This window comes from Euprymna scolopes, chromosome 36, assembly GCF_053919585.1.
Source record: "Euprymna scolopes isolate OS-2025 chromosome 36, ASM5391958v1, whole genome shotgun sequence".
Lineage (NCBI taxonomy): Eukaryota > Metazoa > Mollusca > Cephalopoda > Sepiida > Sepiolidae > Euprymna > Euprymna scolopes.
In genome coordinates, this window is record NC_136517.1 from 71480401 (window position 1) to 71505103 (window position 24703).

A 24703-nucleotide genomic window follows, 5' to 3' on the forward strand; every position below is an offset into this window, starting at 1 on the left:
AACCATAATCATATAAATATTATTTTTTTCTTTTGTACTAAATATATTTTAAAAGTATTATTTTTTCCGTTATTTACATAAGCGGTTGTATTCCTTTTCAATGGAATCAGTTTTCGCGGGAGAGGCAATGTTTTGATTAAGTAGGAAGTAAATAAATTTCAAAAGAAAAAGGAGAAATGTTGTCTACAAAAGCTTTCGATTTGATTAAAGAACTTAACAGAGGTAATGCAGGTAGCCTTTCACCCTATAATGTAAGTAATAAAATACTGTGAATATTTGTAAAATAAAGTTAGGAGTTTTCGTTTTAACACTAATTCTCTGAAATTCCAAAACAAAAAAGTAAAATTTACCTAAATTTCAATTTAATTAAATTATTGTTCAATCAGAAAATATTCTATTTCAGATCACCATATTGTAATTTCTTCGTTTTTAAAGTTTATAGAAAATAATGAAAAGTTTATTTCTTAGTCAATTTTTACGACGTCCCCAAGCGTGTTATAAGCACTCCAACCTCCCCATGTTAAGAACGGCTTTCGGAATAAACACCCTCCAACCTAGAAAGCTGTTCTTAGCATGGGAGGTTGGGGATAGGTGTTTATTCCGAAAGCCGTTCTTAACATGGGGAGGTTGGGGTGTTTATAATACGCTGGTGCGGTGCGGTGCACTAGGACCTAGTGTCATGTACTTTTTCACTATCATATTGTTATCCCTTTTCCTGTCTGTGCTCTCACATAATTTTGATAGCTTTTTAAATTGAAAAAAAATTAACTCATAAAATTCAATTCATTTCATTACATAGAAAAAATGACTGCATGAGCGCGCGCAGTGTAAACACTTTTTTTTTTTTTTTTAAATAAAAACTAATATTTCTATTAGTTTTCAAAAAGTTTAATAGTTTATTTCGGAAGTATATTCCATACAAAAATTAAACAAACCACTTTAAAAACAGAAATTACGAGTTTTGTATATTCTATTCGCAGTTTTGTGTTAAGGGTGTCAAAAATTCCCAAAAAATTCTGACACACCTAGTTAGGTGTGTAAGAAATTTCGTGAAAATAGTGAATAATTCCACCCCATCTTTCCAAGCTTATAACTCCTCGAAAAATGTAATTCAAGCCCTAATTTTTTTTTTTTTCAATTAAAGGAGCAAGGACCAAGGTTTCATTAAAAAAAAAAACAACGTGTTTTTTTGTTTTTTTTTTTGAAGTTTTAGGTAAATTTCTAAAGAACAGTACTTTTTTTGTTTTAAATTTGAATATATTATTTATTGACCTTTTCTCTTCAATTTGTGATATATAAGACTTTGGTACATAAATTATTTACTTTTTAATAGACATTTCAAAATGGGAGGCGTGAATTATTCGACCCCATGTCTTTCCAAGCTTATAACTCCTCGAAAAATGTAATTCAAGCCCTAATTTTTTTTTCAATTAAAGGAGCAAGGACCGAGGTTCCATTAAAAAAAAAAAAAAGAAAAAACAAATAACGTGGTTTAAAAAAAAAGATTTTAAACTTCAAACTTTACGGGTAAAATTCTAAAAAACACTATGTTTTTTGTTTTGTTTTAAATTTGAATGTATTATTTATTGACCTTTTCTCTTCAATTTGTGAGTAAATTAATTATTTACTTATAAAATTTCACATTGACCCTGAAAATATCGTAAAAATAGAATCAATAGAAAAATTTTGATAGATTTTTAAAGTTTAAAAATTGAAAAATATAGAGTTCGTAAAATTCATTACTGTTAAAAAAAAAAAAAAATATATTTCTATTACTTTTAAAACAACTGTAATAGTTTATTTTGGAAGTATAATCCATAAAGAAAATAAACAACCCACTTTTAACAGAGAAATTACGAGATTTTTATATTTTATTCGCAGTTTCGTGTTAGGGGTGTCAAAAATTCCTACAAAAATTCTGATACACTACTGATCCTCATTCAATCCCAAGTAATGTCAAGTCTTCCAGCTAGTATATATATAAAAATAATTATAACTTGTGTAGTTTTGAGAAATGTGCACACGAAAAGTGATTACGCAATTTTATTAATATAAAAAATTGGTTCATGTCCAGAATTCTCCCCCATATTAAAAAACAAAAAAACTAGATAAAAAACCGGTATGATGTACATACCCCTGAAACGAAAATATCATATTCCAAAAATCATATAAATTAAGTTGGTTTTTTTTTTTTTCACTAAAAAAATCAAATTTTATGAGGAAGCAAGAATGGAGTGTCTCACTTTGCCAAAGGGAAATAACTCAATTTGAACTCGTGAAATCAAAATCATTGTAATGGCTTCGATTTACCATTAATCAATTAAAATTGTTACAAAAATGATTTTCTATATATATTAAAATAAAACTATTTGATCAATTTACATGATTTTTTTAATGATCTTTTCGTTCTGTCACAGATACGTATATAATAAAAAAATTTTGTTTTTTAATATGAGAACAATTTTGGACAAGCACTAAAACTTTTAATAAAATTTTTTATAATTTTTGTAAATATTTTCTTTTTTATTGGTCAACTTCTTTACTTATGTAAAATCAAAAAATTACAGAAAAATATATTTGTCTCTGAAATTAATTTTTTTCTTTTTTAGGAAGATTGCATCCGACAAGTGTTGGATGAGGTGAAGTCATTGTATGCACAGAACCAGAAAGATGTGTAAGTTGCACACAAATTTTGCCTATGTACAATTTTACTTGTGAAATCGCTCCAGACAAGGCGTGAAGCCACTTATAAGCAGCGTATAAGAACAAAAGATAATTATACCAAAGAAAAGAGATGCCCATTGACCTTAGTTTTGAAAAGACCAAGGCTAAAAGGTTAAAAATAGAGGAAACACAGCAGGAAGAGAATTTCGCAATCCTGCGGTTCTTGAAAAGAAACTACTGGAATAAGAAGCTGTATTACAATGAGGTATAAAAACAGCGAATTGATGGAGACCACTAGACCAATGATTCAAACAAGCTGGAACAAAAGGAGCAGGGAATGGATCACACAATTCAGAAAAACACATACCATAATAGTATTTATAGAAAAGACTGAGACTAGCAACATCACATCTGTAAGAGAAAGGTTGCAGAGAAGAAGAGTGGGGCCAATTAAACTGCACATATGTTTCTGCACTTTCTTAAGAACTCTCAGATGAGACAGAAATTCACCAGCCCAAAATATGATAACAAAACTCCATACATGGTCTGATTGTAGATTTGTAGAGATAGAGAATAGCCTGAGGTGTGCAAAAGTGTTTAGAACGCTATGGTGAACCAATTTTACAAGAACAGAAAAAGCGCTGGATCTAATATATGGACTCTAAGAAAGATTTGATGCAAAAGAAAAAGCAAGAAGTTTCAGAATCAATTTTTCCTCAAGAGCAGAGGCATCCATGAGAATCTCAGGAAGAAAAGGGACACGCCTACAATTGAAAGACACATGCTGAGTTTTAACAAGATTAACGGAGATAAGCAAGAAGCAACACGGGAATAGAGAATGTTATCAGTATATTTTAATAATATTTTAATAATGTATATTTTAATAATATTTTAATAATGTATATTTTAATATATTTTAATAATATTTTAATAATATTTTGTTAATTTTATGAACAATATTCTCTGGAAGATTATTGATACAGAGAAGAAACAGAGTTCGGTTTAGAACAGAACCCTGAGGAACATCAACTTTGCTGAGAAAAGAGAATGAAGAGACACCCTTCAGAGTTATTAGCAATCTTTGATCAGAAAGAAAAGACCTAATTATGTCAGTAACTTTACCACCAATACCATAACCTCAAAGTTTATGCAAAAGACCAGAAATCAATCTCAACATCAACAACAAGATTCAGGAACAAAAATGAGAAAAAGATCAAGTAAGGATAGTTGATAAGGTCATTATCAGGAAAACATGTAGAGAAGGTGACAATATTATCTACATATATATATATATATGTTAAACTAGAGTGTGTCTCCTTTTTATTTTCTTTATTTGTTTAATAAAACTTATAATAAACTCGCATATATACAACAATAATACTTGAAAGAACTAATAACAATAACCCTTTGCACTAATAGATCATATCAACATGAGTGTATTTCTAATCTGTTCTAAAAAACATGTGATCAACAATATCAATGTTTAGCTGTTAAAATTCAAATAAACGATCAATGTTTAAATTCAAATAAACAATCAATGTCAAAATTCAACAATATCGATGTTAAGCTGTTAACATTCAAATAAACAATGTCAAATAAACAATCAATGTTAAAATTCAACAATATCAATGTTAAGCTGTTAACATTCAAATAAACAATCAATGTCAAATAAACAATCAATGTTAAAATTCAACAATATCAATGTTAAGCTGTTAAAATTCAAATAAACAGAAGAAAAACAACTTTTCCATTGATTGTTGCTCCTTGTGCTAAAAAACTCTTTTGTTCCAATCATAAATTTGCAATCAATATCTCTAAAAGTTTGAATCAATTAATTTCAATGATCATTTCAAAATAGTAATGATGACAGAGCAAAGAATCAGGGCCTGGTTTTAAGCTGATTAGACTAAGTTGTAAAAATTGAGTCCCAGATGACATTGATTTTGAGTAGGTGTTTACTTGGATTTGGAATAGGATTCACCCTGGCTCAGTAGAGTTAGTTCCTTCATTTGACTTCATAGTATCCTGAAAGAAGATTGACTAAGCGCGGTAGTCTGTTGTCAACATTGAAATGAGCAAGAGCAAGTTTTAATCTTTACAACAAACATTTCAAGGAAAATATAGAAATATAGGCAGAAGTAATAAGGATCAACTTGAGGGAAAAGAGAGATTAAGATTTTGGGAGTCAATCTCTAAAAGATATTCAACACATGAAGATGATGACATTGTTTTATCATCGTCTTCATGTGTTTTCCAAGTAATTTTATTGCTTGGATTATTTGGATTACTAGTCTATTCTTGATTCGTATTTTTATAACGTTTTGACCAATATAACGTTTCGACTGATCTTCTCCAGATCTTTTGAACTTGGGGATTTTTTTGTCGAATCTGGTAGCATATATAGAATTTCAAACTGAACTCTTTACTTTTTGCATGAAAACAATCCTACTTCATGGGAGTAAGATTGTTCTCATTCCATCAGTCATGACTGGGTAAAATTGTTAATTTTATTATGTTATTCTTAGTTATTATCACTTGTAGTAAGGATTGAACCTGCAACCTGCACAAGACTATCACATAAAACTGATTATTAATTAACACTCTTTAACCGTTACGCTACTAATTATAATTAATTTCCACAGTTTTTGAAAGAATTGTTTACATGTTAACAAATTTCATATTTTATTTTTCAAAAGGAGCGACACAGTAGCAGGTGAAACTGGTCTGTTTTCTGGTGTTCAGGTACGACATGCAGCCCTCGAAAGGAACAAACGATGCCTTCTTACATACTTGTAAGTGTGTTAATTTCTTACATACTTGTAAGTGTGTTAATTTCTTACATACTTGTAAGTGTGTTAATTTCTTACATACTTGTGTGTTAATTTCTTACATACTTGTGTGTTAATTTCTTACATACTTGTGTGTTAATTTCTTACATACTTGTAAGTGTGTTAATTTCTTACATACTTGTAAGTGTGTAAATTTCTTACATACTTGTAAGTGTGTTAATTTCAAACTAGATAATTCATATCAGAATGTTTGAAGGAATTACAGTATGTTAGCAATAAATGTTGAGTTTGTGTCTGATTAGCTCGAGCTGGATATAGTCAACACCATATTGATGGTATGTTTCTTTTGTTTTGAAAAATTTATTTTAAGTTGTATAAAATTATCCCTCCCTTTCGCAAGATGCCACACCCACACTAAAAACAAACGCCACTCATTGCATCATTAATAAAATTTGCAATTATTTCTGTAATCCAACTATATTTTGTACAAATAAACTTCAGTCTTGACTTGTCCACCTAGTTTTAGCCATGAATATCCCACAATCTTTGTTTTATCACTATTTAATGATAAGCATACCAGGATATTACGAGATGCAAAATAGTCAATAACTCTTGGCACTGTCTTGACCATTTTCAGTTCAGGAATAATTTGAGTATTGTTTTGATAGATGTTATCTTTGAGATGCTCTCCCCCACCCCCAGTTCTTTAGCTGTGAAGTTCCAGTGAATGTGAACCTATTCAGGATCATGCTTCTAACTGATGAGACTATCACTAAAGTGCTTCCTATGGATATCATTGGACAGTCATTTTGCCTTGATTTTGACTGTAATAACCCATTTTCTGCTCAGGAATAATTTGAGTATTGTTTTGATAGATGTTATCTTTGAGATAACCGCATGGATCTGGTTATATTTCAACGAATATGAAGCTCATTTAGGATCACATCTATTGATGAGACAGTCACCAAAGTTATAAATGTTGAACAGTTTTCATTTTATCACTGTTCAATTAGAAATTGTAACTGAAACTTAGTGAACAAGCAAGGCAGAAATGAACTTTTTTTTTTTGTGACATTGAAGTAATCAGTTCTAAATTAATGCAAAACAAACTGTAAGAAAATTTGTATTATTATTAATCGAACTACTTTTCTCATCTTGAATGTCATTTTCATAATGTTTCGGTTGATATAACCTCCGACCTTCTTCAAGTGTATTTTGTCGAACTTGGGAATTTGGATGGGATTTCAAGCGGAACCCTTTATTTACTTCACGGGAGTAGTGTGCCCTTGTTCTATAAGCCATGAATGGATACAGGTCCTAAGTAATTTGCAAATGTATTTTTTTCGGTCGCCCACACTTAGGATTGAACCTTCAACCTTCAGAAGAATATTACTTTTACAATTGATTTTTCCCACACTCAAGATGAGAACAGTAGTCCGATGAATAACCGAATACGAATAACCAATCCTCATCTCAAAAATTCAGAAACGTAAGAAAATGTTGTCCATTTGAATCAAATCTCTTGTCAAATCCTAATCAGCAAATCATTTTTTTGTATATTTATTGAAAATTGGATTTACTTGACTTTTGTAGAATTGGCAGACCGAGTTCAAATCCTGTTGGAATCTATTGTATTACTTTCATACAATAACTAGCTTTTCACGGTTTTCTTTTTGAAACATTAATTAAAAATAAAACATTATATTCATAACTTTTTCATAAAAACAAAACCGATTGTATGTAACAGTGGTGTGACAAGGAGATGCATCATCTTGCTGCCACCAAATCTTACAAATTCTGTCCAATTTCTGACTCACCATGTAGATTATCTTAACCATCTTTCATGTTCTTTTTAAACATGAGCATTTTTTAAAAAATGTCTCAATTTGACAAAAGATTTGCTCTGGTGTTTTCTCATGAGTAACTTTTCATTGTCCGTCTTTCCTTGGACAAATTTTTATGGAATTAATCATGTCTGCAACAAATTTTTATGGAATTAGTCATGTCTGCAACAAATTTTTATGGAATTAGTCATGTCTGCAACAAATTTTTATGGAATTAATCATGTCTGTAACAAATTTTTATGGAATTAATCATGTCTGCAACAAATTTTTATGAGATTAATCATGTCTGCAACAAATTTTTATGGAATTAGTCATGTCTGTAACAAATTTTTATGAGATTAATCATGTCTGCAACAAATTTTTATGGAATTAATCATGTCTGTAACAAATTTTTATGAGATTAATCATGTCTGCAACAAATTTTTATGGAATTAGTCATGTCTGTAACAAATTTTTATGAGATTAATCATGTCTGCAACAAATTTTTATGGAATTAGTCATGTCTGTAACAAATTTTTATGGAATTATGTCTGCAACAAATTTAAAAAAAAAATGCTGCATCATGATGTGAAACGCTCCTACTTGAATATCTTTTAAACTTTCATGATGAGTTTTGATATTTTTTAAAAACAGTATTTAATGATATATATATTTTTTGCTTTTTATTTTTTATATATATATAAATATAGGTATAAACGTTTAGAAATCATCCAGGAAATGAGATGGGAGTTTGGCAGTGTTCTACCCATGGATATACGTTATAACATGTGCGAACAAGAAGTTAGTATAATTTATACTTTCTAAAAACAACTTCATCATTTAATTGTGCTTCTAGTTAAGGAATAATTAAGTTCTTTTAAGTTCTTCCCACAGTTTTCAATATGGCAACAGTTATTCTCCATTCAAAAGCAACATACCATACATGGAATTATAAAATTCTGCAATTCAATGTCATTTTTGGTACAAATAAACATCAGTATATGTTTGACATGTCCACCAAGTTTCTGTTATGGATGTCTGACAGTCTGTTTTGTTTTTGTCATCGTTAAATGATATGTACCGAATGTGTTGAGCCCATTTAGAATCATACTTTCTTCTGATGGGATGATTACCAAAGTGTTGTCACAGCCATTCCAACAAGTTATTTGAAGTAATGTTGGAAGTAACATGTGGCAGGTAGTTTCTAATGCAACATATAAATATGTAACATATATATATATAACATATATATAATGCAACATATATATATATATATATATATATGTAACATATATATATATAACATATATATAATGCAACATATATATATATATATATATATATGTAACATATATATATATAACATATATATAATGCAACATATATATATATATATGTAACATATATATGTAACATATATATATATAACATATATATAATGCAACATATATATATATATATGTAACATATATATATAACATATATATATGTAACATGTCGAAGGCAGTTTCTAATGCAACATATAAATATGTAACATATATATATATAACATATATATAATGCAACATATATATATATATATATATATATATGTAACATATATATATAACATATATATATGTAACATGTCGAAGGCAGTTTCTAATGCAACATATAAATATGTAACATATATATATTAACATATGTTACATATATATATTTAACATGTCGCAGGTAGTTTCTAATGCAACATATAAATATGTAACATATATATATAACATATATATATAACATATATGTAACATATATATATAACATATATATAACATATATATATATGTAACATGTCGCAGGCAGTTTCTAATGCAACATATAAATATGTAACATATATATATTAACATATGTTACATATATATATTTAACATGTCGCAGGTAGTTTCTAATGCAACATATAAATATGTAACATATATATATAACATATATATATAACATATATGTAACATATATATATAACATATATATAACATATATATATATGTAACATGTCGCAGGCAGTTTCTAATGCAACATTCCAATAAATCGATCACCCATATTAGAACAACTCAACATTTTTCAGCCAAATTTCTCGAATTTAACCTTTTTTAATTTTAAGTACTGCTCATACACATGAAGCATAACTTTTAATAGAATTAACATCACTTTATGTAACATCTGTTTGAAACTTAGTATTGCATTCACAATAAAACTGTAGCCCTGCACCCTGCTCCAATTCATCAAGAAAAAAATTGGTTCTTGTCTAGAATTTTGCCAATATTAAAAAGCAAAAATAAAGAAAAATCTGTATGGTGTACGTGTCTGTGATGAAACAGAAATATATTGTAAAAATTATGTAAATTGATCAAATTTTATCTTTAGGCATTAAAACATAAATCTAGTAAGTATAAATTATTGTTGAATTATCTTATCTTTCGAAATTGTAATCAAGGTAGTCACTCTTTGGATACTCATAAAATTTCATTTTCTTACTAAAAAATAAAACTACTTAATTGATTTATGTAATTTTTGGAATATGATATTTTTGTTTCATCATAAAGATTTTTCTTTATTTTTGTTTTTTAATATAGGGGGACTTTTGGACAAGAACGAACAAAATAAGATTCTGCTATTTTTAGGCAATTATATATAAACACCCTGAAAAAGGCAGTAAAAAGAAATGAAACAAAAAAATTTAGAATCGAAAATCATTGATGCATATAAATTTAGTGTTAAATGATCACCCACTTCCAGTCACTATACTCTAATGATCACCCACTTTTAAATAGAACAAATAGCGATTTTTAAGAATTATCCTTTAAAACAGTATCTGGTTCAGAAGTGGGTGATCATTTCCATAAAAGTAGGTGATTATTTATATTTATATGCAAAAGTGATCTCCAACTTTAAAGTCTAATTTTTTTTTCTTTCTACCACTAACTTTTTCAGATTGTTTACAGATAATAACCAAAAAATGGTAGAATCTCTTTTTTATTTTTAGGAGAATTAGCACAGAATGTAAGGATTTTTTGTTTTTGATTGTTCTTTTTTTATTCTTTGTGAAAATTTTCTTTTTTTTTTGCTCTTCTTTACAGATTGGCTGGTTCAATCGATACAACAAAATGCTCGCGGTTTATATGCGAAACATTGGTGATGGTGGTCTTGATCTTACACAGGACATGCACCCTCCAAAATCTTTGTACATCGAGGTAAAGTTTCTTTTCTATAATTAGCGTTAACATGTCTCATGGAAAACATGAAATTTTAGATTTACACCTTCTGTGAATGAGATTTTTTGTCTTATCAAAAATTTTTACGAAAACATATGATCTAAATATATTTTTACGAAAACATATGATCTAAATATATTTTTACGAAAACATATGATCTAAATATATTTTTACGAAAACATATGATCTAAATATATTTTTACGAAAACATATGATCTAAATATATTTTTACGAAAACATATGATCTAAATATATTTTTACGAAAACATATGATCTAAATATATTTTTACGAAAACATATGATCTAAATATATTTTTACGAAAACATATGATCTAAATATATTTTTACGAAAACATATGATCTAAATATATTTTTACGAAAACATATGATCTAAATATATTTTTACGAAAACATATGATCTAAATATATTTTTACGAAAACATATGATCTAAATATATTTTTACGAAAACATATGATCTAAATATATTTTTACGAAAACATATGATCTAAATATATTTTTACGAAAACATATGATCTAAATATATTTTTACGAAAACATATGATCTAAATATATTTTTACGAAAACATATGATCTAAATATATTTTTACGAAAACATATCTAAATATATTTTTACGAAAACATATGATCTAAATATATTTTTACGAAAACATATGATCTAAATATATTTTTACGAAAACATATGATCTAAATATATTTTTACGAAAACATATCTAAATATATTTTTACGAAAACATATGATCTAAATATATTTTTACGAAAACATATCTAAATATATTTTTACGAAAACATATCTAAATATATTTTTACGAAAACATATCTAAATATATTTTTACGAAAACATATGATCTAAATATATTTTTACGAAAACATATGATCTAAATATATTTTTACGAAAACATATGATCTAAATATATTTTTACGAAAACATATGATCTAAATATATTTTTACGAAAACATATGATCTAAATATATTTTTACGAAAACATATGATCTAAATATATTTTTACGAAAACATATCTAAATATATTTTTACGAAAACATATGATCTAAATATATTTTTACGAAAACATATGATCTAAATATATTTTTACGAAAACATATGATCTAAATATATTTTTACGAAAACATATGATCTAAATATATTTTTACGAAAACATATGATCTAAATATATTTTTACGAAAACATATGATCTAAATATATTTTTACGAAAACATATCTAAATATATTTTTACGAAAACATATCTAAATATATTTTTACGAAAACATATCTAAATATATTTTTACGAAAACATATGATCTAAATATATTTTTACGAAAACATGATCTAAATATATTTTTACGAAAACATATGATCTAAATATATTTTTACGAAAACATATGATCTAAATATATTTTTACGAAAACATATGATCTAAATATATTTTTACGAAAACATATGATCTAAATATATTTTTACGAAAACATATCTAAATATATTTTTACGAAAACATATGATCTAAATATATATGAGCACAAAAATAAAAATGCTGATACTTTTCATGTAACTAGTAGAAATAGTAAAAATATCTGATTATAAACTTAAATGAAATAAAATTATTAAGCAAGAAACAAAAATTTGTGACAAAATGCAGACATGAATATATAAACAATTTGGAGAAAACTATTAAGAATGTTGAAATATGAAAGTAATGTTTAAAAAATGAATAATTTAAAACAAAGAAACTTATTTAAAATAGAATGAAATAAGTAACCTTGTCTGTGTTTGAAATGGTTTCTGCCAAACTACTCTGTCAATTTTCTGGTCTACAGATTTGAAACTTGATATATATAGAGGATTTGTACCTGTGGAACAAATTTGATTTGGTTTTTATCCAAAAAAATAGTTGCTAAAGAGTCAAAATTTTTCAAAAATTGGAACTCGACACGCGTAAATTGACCAGATGTGTATCTTCTATGCATGTGTAAATATGCATATGTTAATTTTTAAAGTTTTGATATGCATGTGGACTTTGCTCAGATGGTAACGAATAATGCTGGAAAGCTAAATGTTTTGGTTTCAATTCTAGTTGATGGCACCCAAGTCATACGTTTTTTAAACTTTTGAAATCACAATTTATATACAATGCACGATTATATATTAGGTACAATGCATTAAGCAATAGAAAATGTGATCTATGATAATAAATATGAAATCTGCATAAATTAAAATATATTTAAGCGTATTTTACGACTGGGCAACACCAGATTGCCTGCTAGTAATAAATCCAAATCCCAATGATTGTTAGAGGTTGCCTCTGCTATGATTTGGTTTTTGTATTTATTTAAATGTTATTTCCAAAAGTAACCAATGTTATAAATTTTTAAATGTATAGCAAAACAGATATAAATCACCTACATATCCCAATCTTACACCAGATTTAATGTCCTTTAAAGGACATTTATCAGGTACTGTATAAAACTGAATGTAATATTGGGACGTGTACAGTGAGTTTTAACTTTAGTGAATTATGTATTAATATTGGCATTATGTTATTTCATTTTCATCTCATGCTTAGATTAAGTGTTCTCTAACTTCTAACTTCTTCTGTCTGCTGCCATTTTACTTCTACCACTTGCCAGGATCATGTCATTATCAGTTGATTACCTCCATGTCTTAAACGGCATACCACATGAATTTGGACTATTGATATTAATGGGGAACACACTCTAGTGCATATAACTAATGCCAGATTGCCATACCAGTTGAGATGTTATGCAACATACCTTCTCATGGAAGCAATTTTTCTCCATCCAATGTGTTGATCTGATGTTTCATCATCAACCACATTTCACAGACAAAAGTACATGTTGGGCATGAATGCTGCAGATGATGCAATGCCTGTGTTTTGTCAAGTTGTCAACAGCTGCCTAAACACTTTACATATGAGAGATATACATTGTCTTATAGTCATATGCTTATATCCAAGTTGTATAACAAAAAAATGTCAGTATTTGTACTTTTTTTTTTTCTTTTTTTTTACACAGGCATCACCACATTATCAAGGCCAAGAGGCCACTCGAGGATAAGGGTTAAAGAGTGTACAGTAGAAATTGGACAATATAGTAATCAATTTGTTAAATTTGTTAACTTATATGGAATGGCTCATCAAGAACTTGTTTACGTTAGACTTGAAGACAACCATATTGTAGTCAGCCGGAAAGCAGAAAAACGGAAGACAATTCCACAGGTGTGCAATTCTAAGAAAGAAGCTTTGCTCATGGAATCTATGTTTTGGTTTAGACACAGATAAAGAGTGGGGGGAATTATTGATAGTGTTTTCAGCTAGACGAGTGTTTCTTGTGACAGTTTGGTAAGGGGGTGGCCATAGACTGAAGCTCAGTCGCACACTTTCCATGAAAATAACGATACAGTGGAGACAAACTCGCAACATCTCTTCTTACTTGTCCTTTTTTCTCTTCTAAATAAAGCAAAGTAACCTTGTAATGGACAAATACAGAGTTACAGTAGAACGTCGGGATACAGCATTAATTTGTTCTGAGGTTGGGATCGTAAGGTGAAATTGCCGTGTGGTAGGGCCTAAGCAAAATTTTATACAGTACATATTTCAAATTAGTAACAAAATACAGTACAGTATATAATACACATGTATATAATCAAATAACATTATAAATAACACTGTAAGGTGGGGCAAATACTGTAACCAGGGTCCGGAAAAACATTGTATTTCACATCGTAACCTGAAAAAAACATATCTGGGGCCACCATATCCTGGGGTTCTACTTTTTTTTTTTTCCAAAACTATTATTTTTCTCTTCCAAACAAAGGGAAGTAAGTCTGTAATTGATGAATATAATTAGCTTCCTTTTTTAAAAAAATGCGGCTCTCCAAAAATAAATCTGCTCAAAGAAATTATTTTCTGAAAGGAATCAACTTGAATTATATTTTCTTGTTCTTAACAACCTTGACCAGTGTTCAACAAAATAAAATGGCTATTAAGAATGGAATATTAATTTTGTAGGAAGAAATGTATTGATGACAAAAATTGAGAATCCAATTGACTTTACTTTATTATACATAAAAAAAATTCTAATTCTCTATTTGTACAATCTCAACCCATCGTTTTGAGCAACCTCTGATTCCCATTATCATTAAGGTAAACTAGATCTGTTCGGCCAAATCATCTGGAATATTTATTGCAGTATTTAAAATAAAAGATAAAACATATTTAGTCACTATTTTCAATCATAAAGATTACGTGAAATCTGTATATGGATTTAAAACGATATTTGCTAAAATAAATTCTCTAATTTCTTTTTTTAATATTACCTCCTTAAGTCTGAAAAAAACATTCTTTTATTTTTTATTTCAAATAATACTGCACAAAATATTTTAAGCTGACACGTTCAGATTGCTTAAATGAAATTAATGAATGAGAGGTTGCTCGAAACAAAGAATCAGCAGCAGTTATCGTGCCTGACTGCGGTGGTGGGTTTAAATGGTAAAACCAGTTAACTTTTATATACTAACTTTTTTTTTAATTGTTTTTCAGGTGAGATGTTTAAAAGATCATGGAGAGTTTGAAACACAGGATGGAAATATTATTGTTCTTAAAAGGAATAACCAGGTAGCTTTTTTTCTTCTGTAATATTTTATAAGATTTTTATAAACTTATGATGTCATTATTTTGTTAATATTTTAAAAAAGATATAATTCAGTAAGTGACAATATCAATATTATCGAATGTTTAAGTAAGAGTTTACGAATTTAGCATTTTTATCAGGGTTGTATAATTAGAGAGATGCTGATGAGATCTTGTGAGTGACGTCATGGTGAGAATTGAAGAAATAACAGTCAGCTCTTTTTCCAGCAGCAAGCATCTGAGGCAGACACATATCTGAATTTGCATTGATCTTCCCTCTGTCTTCGAAAATCCAGCTTCTGGAGGGAGGAGTAGTTGGGAGTTATTTAATTTCAGTTAATTAACAAGTACAGTTTTCTGAAATCTTCATCAGGAAGAAATAATCTATATATCAACACGATAGCATGTGTGTTATTTTCTGTGTCACGTTTACATGTTTTTTCTTCCGAGTAATTGTCCCTATTTCCAATGCCTCTCCACAGGACAGAGTTAGACACCAGGGTCGTTTTTTAACGTGGAGAAAAGGAACAAAAATTAAAATTGTCTCAGTCGTGAAGGATTTCTCCTCCACTGACAGAGAACAAGAAATTGAAATGCAGCATCTGAAGCACAGATACTACACTTTGATCTTGACCCGAAGGCCAATGTCTTTTAATTGTTACTAGCGGGGGTACCTGGCGTTGCCCGGGTGTTTGGAGGTGTGTGTGGTGTTAAATAAAAAAGAAACAGAGGGGGGGGGGGTGGATCGAACCCGAAGCCCTGAGGCGAAGTTTGAAAATAAAATTGGCCGGTCAGAATGAGTTACTGAAAGATGTTTGAATTTATTTAAGTAAGGACCAAATTGACAGGTGCGTGCACGGCTATTCAGCAAATAAGGTCAATGACCAGGTTTGTTTGTTATAAGCGAAGTAAAAAAAGAAAACAACGTTAAAACTTAAGCGGGGGGGGGGGTAATCAAAACATCGAAATAAAAAACTAATGTAAGTCAAACGAACGATGTTAAATCTAAAAATCAAAAAAAAAAAAACAGGAAAACGAACACGTGAAAAATGGCTTAAATAAGCCTGTTTCGATATTAAAATTTAAAAAATCGGTGTTTTTTGGTGTGTGGTCGGGGGTGGATAAATGAAGTAAAAAATAAACAGAAAAACGAACGTTATGTGAAAAATGGCTTAAATAACACTGGTTCAATATTTAAATTTAAAAAAAAAAAAAAAAAAGAAGACATCTCACACCACGATTTGAACCCAAAACGTTTAGATAATGAACCAACACGCTAACTAACTGATCCTAACGCGACGTACATGAAATTTAGTCAGTTTTTCGACTATTTAAAGTAAATCAGGTCATGACGTCATCTGACGCATGCGTAGAACCGGTTGTCGTTACGAGAGGACCGTTTTTGTTGAAGATATATGTTTCCTGAGACGAAATACACCTAACATTGATGCGTTTTGTTTTTCTACTTTTTGCAAAACTTAATTATGTTCGGCAAAACCAAAAACAACAACCCACCTTTTCCTTCTTCCCATTTCCCCTTTCTCTTTCTATCTCTCCCACTTCCTGACTGGTTTCCTCACTTAAAATGTACCAAGCATTAATACTGTAACCCTTTTCTCTCTCTCCCATTGCAAAACTCATCCATGTTCTGCAGGGCAGGGAACAAAAACAGTAAAATCTGCTATAAAACAACCAAACCAAATCAAACAACAAACTAGTAATTAAAGATACAAAAAGTTTGAAGAATAAAAACCTTCTACAAAATAACTGAATGCAACAAGAATACTATTTCCAAAATAACTGGATTCAAAATAATACGAAAAGGGTTGATATGCAATGAAACAAAACAACCAAACCAAACCTATGGTTTCGGTTTCAATTCAAACTGATGTACCCAAGTCATATGGATATTTTTTATTTTTTGGGAATCACAACTTTATGTAAGAATCGATAGAAAATTGACTCTATAATAATATATACAAATTCTGCATTAATTAAAATATCATATTTAAGCGTATTTTACAACCAGACTATGCTGGGCGTTCTCTGCTAGCTTAGATAAATACTTTTGCAGTTTTAACAAAAGAGCTACAATGATATCAGGGCATCTCCATTTATGCTGAACATCTACAGAATACCAACATCAATATATTAAATGTAAAAGAGTCTGCTGTTGACTTTCTACAGGTCCTGCAAGTATCAGTGAAGCTGTGAACCATAAAAGGTGTTGTTGGTTGTAGATTGATATGTATGTTCCTATGAAGGAACTTCAAGTCATGCAACAACTCTGGATGAATAAATGTGGACTTCTTGTGTTTTCTACTAGACTAAAAAACAAACGCAATGCTTTATAACATTAATTTATACTTGTTTATTCAAGGCTGTTTCCTGGCAAAACAGACTGCCCACAGGAATGTGAGTTCCTCAATTTTTAGTTAAAAGCCCTGTTTTTTGTTATATTTTAAATAAGAAAAAGCTGATTCTGCCAAATTGCTAGAGCCTTACCTTCTTATTTTTTGCTGCTATTTGCCTGGATTTTATTTCTATTTCCATTGCTCTTCATCTCGCCTTGCTTTGCCCTTTTTTTCCCCCTCATGACAGTTCTCTCTGAAAACTGAAAATGTTAATTTTGCTGTGCATGCTAAGATTTCAAATAATTCATGAAAGGGGGTAGGGGGAGTTAACTGACTTTTATTTTATCAAAGAATGACTTTTGTCTCCTTTCCTCAATATATGCAATCGATATCTTTCTCTTAATTCTAACTTTCATACTTGAAATTGATTGGAATTTTTGGTCCCCCGACAAAGGAATGATTGAACCCAGTAATTTACTCCTGTTTGGCCATTTGTTTGCACTTTTCTCAATAACCATGCCTTGGATTTAAAAAAAAAATTTGCACAAACATTAGTCATGGTGAAAGTAAATTTTTCACTCGTCGAGGGGGGGACCCCGCATGCTCGACTTGTGTTACGAAAAATTTGGATGCCATGCAAGGGTTTGGAAATTCATCCCAATTTCAATGATTGCTATTGGCTTTCACATTCCTGTATCCAACTTAGAGACTCCAGATTATGAAAGACTTCATATCCACTGGAATGACAGACTATAAAACTTAGAATTCTTCAATCATGCCAGTCTGACTTACTTCTCAGTTTATTGAGTGTTGATTGGAAGAACTGAACAGTTGCTCATCTAAAAAAGAATATTTCAAGGATAAAAAAATTGTATTTGATGTTGAAAAACACCAAACAATGTTTTGTAGAAAAACTAATGACACCCCTTTATGGAATAAACTATTTAAAAAAAAAAATTTTTTTATTACATTTTCACCCCAAGCAAGACACATTGCCACTTTGATGTACTATCAGGAACATAAGCATCAGGGGGACGGTGTAGGGAGTTGGGCAACAAGATGTCGGTTCACGTTACAGTTGAACTTCTGCATGTTAGTACAGTTGGGGAAGCAGGGACCCGGAAGGGAATTCCAAAGTCTAGCAGTTCTGGGGAAGAAACTACTGGAGTAGAAGGCTCTCTTACATCTAAGGATTTCTACTGTGAAGGGGTGGGATTTAGCTGCTTATCAGGTTTGTTGGGGGTATTTACGTCGAGGGGGGCATAAGTGGTTGCAGTTCGTCAGAACATTCACCGTTAAAATACTTGTAGAAAAGGCAGAGGGATGCAACATTTCGTCGATGGGACAGAGGTTGAAGCTTAGATAACAGTTAAGGACCTATCAGATTGGCGACTCTCTTTTGAACCTTGTCTAGGAGCGAGAGACTAGTAGCAGATGCTCCAGCCCAAATATTACAACAATACTCCATACATGGGCGAATGGTGGCCTTATAGAGGTACAGGATACTTTCAGGCGTTAGTAGCTTTCTAGCACGGTAGAGAGAACCTACCTTCTTCGCAGCGGTCCTGGCAATACTCTCAATATAATTATTCCAACTCATGTTTCCTGTGAATGTTAGGCTGAGAAGTTTAAAAGATGTACTTTCAGATAAAGAGTCATTGGCCATTGCTATTGGTTTCTTGTAATTATTGAAGGAAAGGTTTCTTGTAATTATTGAAGGAAACAAGGTTTCTTGTAATTATTGAAGGAAACAAGTTTAGTCTTGGCAGCATTGTGACCATCCATTTTTGTCCCCATTCCACTACAGATTGGAGGTCATCCGCTAGTGTTTCTGCCATTTCTTTAGATATGTGTTCATTTGTTTTCCTGTTGTGCCTCTTATAGAGTGTGATGTTGTCAGCATATATACCCATCTCACAGACAATTTTGTCAGGGAGGTCATTTATGAATATTAGGAATAACAGAGGTCCAAGGATAGACCCTTGAGGTACTCCAGCATTTATATCATATTGTTTCAATGTTTGACTGTCGAGGACAACCCGGATTTTTCTCTTATCTAAGAAGGATTTAATTATGTTATGTATTCTTCTAGTAATAAACACGGACAGAAAAAACGCTTTGGATAATCACAGATTTCAAGGTAGTTCTACTAAAATAGCCATATTTTTTAAACAAAAGCACTTCAAGTCTTCAAATTACTACTATTTTGTTCAAAAATGAATATACTTTCAAATGAATTAATAAATATGAATGTATATTATATATTTTAAGAGTTTTAAGCAAATAAAGTGATAAAAATGGGAACGTCATAAAATGGTGTTTTCGGTAAGGTTTTGTAACCCACCCCCCCGGATTTCTAAAGGCTCGTACCGTGATTGTATGAAGAATTTCGTTATGAAATTTGGGGGAACCAATCAGAAGAGGTGTTAATCTTAATACTGTCAAGTGTCCGAAATATTTTTGACCATTTCTTTTTTTTAGTTGTGTTCAAAATAAAACTTTAATATGACGAGTATCGAACATTTTGAAAAAAAAATTTCTTCAGACACCCACTAAGTAAATCAATCTTTTTACTATCTTTATCAATTAAAAGTATTTATGTTGAGTAAGACCGCGGTAATTGATAATAATTCAAAAGGACCTACCCGAAAAAGAAAGGTTCCTATTTCTCAAGTTTGGACAAATGAAGTTAGTATTAGTAGCAGCAGCAGCTGTAGTATTAGCAAAAGCACAGTGTAAACAACACACATTCTTTAATTTTTATTCAAAAATGAATCAAGAAAAACATGAAAATATGAATATAAATGTTCTTATATGTTTAATTAGAGCTATTTTGTTATCAGAATAACATTAGTTTAGAACTATTCAGTTTTCAGAATGTATAATAACAACAATCCCAACCGATTCGGCATTATGAATCCATTATAATTTCTCACATTTCTGGTCAAATTTAAAAACATGGTTAAAAAAACAAAATAAACTTTTGTAGATATATAGCTTGCATGCACTTTTATTCATTGCATTAGTTTTGAGCAGCGAATTAAAACAATGTTTTACTGCAAACAGCCACAAATGTTTTTTTCAAAATCAAAATAAGTATCAAAATCTTGTTTGTATTACTGTACACATAGATTCGAAAATTTGTCAAAAAACAAATATATAACAAATAAATGTTATCAAAGGCAAGATGAGTTACTTTTCCACCTAACTGGATAGATTTTTAGTGTTTTTATTTAATGTAACATGTTTATTCAGCTCGAAAAACATACAGTGTTTACCGATGTATTGGAAAATTAAAAATGGCGCCCGGCCTGACTCTCTCTTTGACATGGTAAGTTTGAGAAAAGGAGTTAAAAATAAAAAATATACAAAATACTGTTAAAAACCCACCGAATATATGTCAGCCTATGTCACGGTAACATATATTGAGCGAGTTTCTAACAGTATTTTGTCTAGTTTTTTATTTTTAACTCTTTTCCCCAAACTTACCATTTCCAGAGAGTCGGGCGCCATTTTAAATTTTCCAATACACCGGTAAACATTGTTTTTTGAGCTGAATAAACATGTTACATTAAATAAAAACACTAAAATTTATCCAGTTAGGTAGAAAAGTAACTTATCTTGCTTTTGATAACATTTATTTGTTATATATTTGTTTTTTTTTTTTTTTTTTGACAACTTTTTTGAATCCATGTGTATGGTAATACAAACCCTCAAAATCTATATCAATATTCTTGAAATTTTAAAAGCAGTTAGAAAACACATCAAACTACAATTAGGAAGTTTTTTATTTTATTTTTTATTTTTCTACTTATTAAGTGAAAGGTATTTTTACAACCTGCTCCAGCGTAGTATAAACGGCCTATGGAATAAACACCTTCAACCTCGAAAATAGAAATCAACAAATTTATGGAATTTTCTTCGAAATTTCATAACGCAGCTTCTTAAATTAAAACTAAATATAACATTTGCTGACTTATTTACCTGTCGAATACACACACACTATATATATATATATATATATATATATATATATATATATATATATATACATATATATAACTTTCTGTAAGATATTTATTTGAAATGGAAACGGCATTTTGCAGTTAAAACAACAAAACAAAAATGAAGTAACGGTTCATATTCCAATCCACAGAGGTACGAAAAAGTTGTCAAAAACAAATGTTATCAAATGCAAGATAAGTTACTTTTCTACATAACTGGATACTTTTGATTTTTTTTTTAATGTAAAATGTTTATTCGGTTCGAAAAACAAGTAGCGTTGAGCGAGCGCTACCAAAGAACAAGATAAATGGCCACAATGTCTCTTTACATTTTTGAAGTCTCAACAAAGATTTAAAAATAAGAAATGAAACAAAATGGTGAATGAAACCCACCTAATAAATGTTACCGTGACATTTATTGGGTGGATTTCATTCACCATTTTGCTTTATTTCTTATTTTGAAGTGATTATCAAGACTTGAAAAATGTAAATAGAAATTGCGGCCATATTTTCTTTTTGGGTAGCGCTGAATATTACCTACTTTTCGAACCGAATAAATATTTTACATTAAATAAAAACAGTAAAAACTTATTTAGTTAGGTAGAAAAATAACTTATCTTGCTTTGCATAACATTTATTTGTTTATATATATATATTTTCTATTTTTGGGGAGGGCATAAGTTTACATATTTAATAGTAATATGATATTCCAAATTTAATCCATAACATTTTCAAAAGGCAATAATTATGAACCACTAACAGTAAATATGAGTGATGAATGCTCTCTTTGAAAAAAAAGCTCTCTTAACCTCACCTCTAACCCCAGTTATGAGTGGCAAGTCTCCTCCTAAAACACTCTTTAACTCTAACAATAACACTAAGTTCGAGTGGCAAGCACCTCCCCCAAACAAAATACCTCTGTAAGCCACATACAAGCGTCTAAAACAAACAAAAAATAGATCCTTCCTTAAAGAAAAATGCACATGATTTAACCGTCCTAAAATGCTAGAATGGCCTGGAAATGGTGAATTATTTAACATTAAATTTTTGTGAAACTAACCGACCCCCCCTCTAATATTGTTTTTGTTCCTGTCAAGTCTTCAGTATGTTCACACATAATTTTCATTAGTCCTACAACTAATTCAAAGTCCGAATGGCAACCCTCCCAATATTCTCATTGCATAGAAACCCTCTTAAAACCACACACAATCGTCTTAAAAAAAACAAAACAAAAAGCATACAGGATTTATCTCCCATAGAAAAAAAAAACAGTTAATTGCCCTAAAATGCTAGAATGACCTATAATGGGGAATTATTGTACATTAAATTCTAAAATAATTTGTTTATCGTTCATTAAAGTTTTTCATGGCATTTCATACATAATTGCCTAAAAAGGTAGAATCACATTTTGGAGGGGTGGTCAGAAGGTGTTAATCTACAATAATACCAAAGAAATATTGCAATCTATTGATTTTTAAATGGTCTTATGTTTAGATTTAAGTTTTTTGTACATAAAGCACATTACAATTCAACTTTGAGTTCTCCAACTTCTTTTCTGTTTATTGATACATAGCATGTTTAAGGAATTGCAGCATATTTATGCACATTTACTGCAGATTATTTGGAAACCATGAACTTTTGGAGATTTTCAGTCGCATATTCTAATTCCTAGCACAAAAATATACTTATATGGTAAATTTCATTACTTAGTCTTGTGTTTTAACAAAGATATGACATTTTTACTGAAAAAGTAGTGTAAAAAATGTGACGAAACGCATATGGTCTTAAAGAGGGGAAAATATCCAAACGAGTGACGCACAAAAATAGTCATAACTTCCTTTATTTTTATCAGATTTTAAAAATTTAAAAAGATTCTTTCTTAGCTCATCAAGCTCTTTCTATGTATACCAATATTGAAATACTTTAAGCTATTTCAATTTTTTCATGTGTATTGCTAATTCTTCCAGTGATACCGTATGATCTGATTTTCCTAAGAAGACCTTCATGCCATACCCTGTCAAAAGCCTTAGATATATCTAAAGCTACCGCTCTACCCTCCCCCGCATTGTCCAGTGAATTTCTGAGATTACAGTTAGGATGTCTGCTGTGGAACGAGCTTGCCTAAATCCATATTATTGGTCAGTCGGTAAGCATCGGTAAGGTGATGGACTAGAGCTTGGTTAAGTATGGTCTCAAATATTTTGTCAAAAACTGGGAGGAGGCTAATGGGGCGATAGTTTACCGAGTCAGTTCTTTCGCCAGAATTGTTGAAAACTGGTACTACAGAAGTAGTTTTCCAGCAGGCAGGAAAGCAAGATTCATGAAGGCATTTGTTGTAAAGTTTGGAGAGAATTGGAGCTACTTCAGCAGAGCACTTTTTTAATAGCACAGCTGGAATGAGATCAGGTCCACATGCTTTTGCAGTGTCAAGATTTCTTATGATAACATGCACCTGAGAAGGGGTGATTTTTAGATCATCTAGTGTGGCGTCTGTCTGCAAAGGAGAGTCAGAGAGGGGGTGGTTAGCAGGGTCCAGTATAGAGTTGGAGGCAAACCGACTGGCAAGCATGCTAGCCTTCTCAGTTGCAGAGCAAACAACCTCATGGTTGTTGGATAGTGGAGGAATTTTTGATTGCCCATTATTTACTACACTGTTGTAGATTTTCCAGAAGTCACGGGTTCCTAATTTCTGCGCTTCAATACATTTTTTGGTGATTTCAGTAAATTCTCTCTTAGTTGTCGCTATTTCTTTCTTACAGTTACTTCTGGCTTTTATATACTTCTGTCTGTTTGAACTGGACTTATGTCGATTAAATTTGCAGTATGTATGCTGCCTTTGCGCTATGGCAGCTGCACAAGTAGAAGTAAACCATTGGGTAGAGTGGGGCTTGCTATAAAATTTGTGCGTGGGAACATGTGCTTCAATTGCCGTTTTGAACCATTCAGTGATCTCATTTGCTCAATGTTCAGCAGGAAGTGAAAAAATATTTTGCCATGGGGCATCCCTAATGAGATCCCTGATGGCTTCCCAGTCAGCCTTTTTATAATATCTCGTTGTTTTGAGCACTGGCTCTAGAGTTTAGGGTGATTTCAACCATTACCACTGCATGATCGCCGTTCCCAAGTGGGCTGTGGGTATTCGTTACATAGTCATGGGGAACTGT

General features: G+C 30.3%; 1 protein-coding gene across 1 annotated transcript in view; it reads left to right on the forward strand.

Moving 5' to 3' along the window:
* The first annotated feature begins 80 nt into the window (after window positions 1-80).
* The window catches only part of LOC145260581 (DNA replication complex GINS protein PSF1-like), a 29423-nt gene continuing 4800 nt past the window's right edge, over window positions 81-24703 (forward strand). The window contains exons 1-6 of the mRNA XM_080118858.1: window positions 81-251; window positions 2610-2674; window positions 5361-5456; window positions 7987-8077; window positions 10384-10497; window positions 15092-15166. Of these exons, the coding sequence (XP_079974984.1) occupies window positions 177-251; window positions 2610-2674; window positions 5361-5456; window positions 7987-8077; window positions 10384-10497; window positions 15092-15166 (516 nt within the window). The 5' untranslated portion in view covers window positions 81-176. The remainder of the gene's footprint in view (window positions 252-2609; window positions 2675-5360; window positions 5457-7986; window positions 8078-10383; window positions 10498-15091; window positions 15167-24703) is intronic.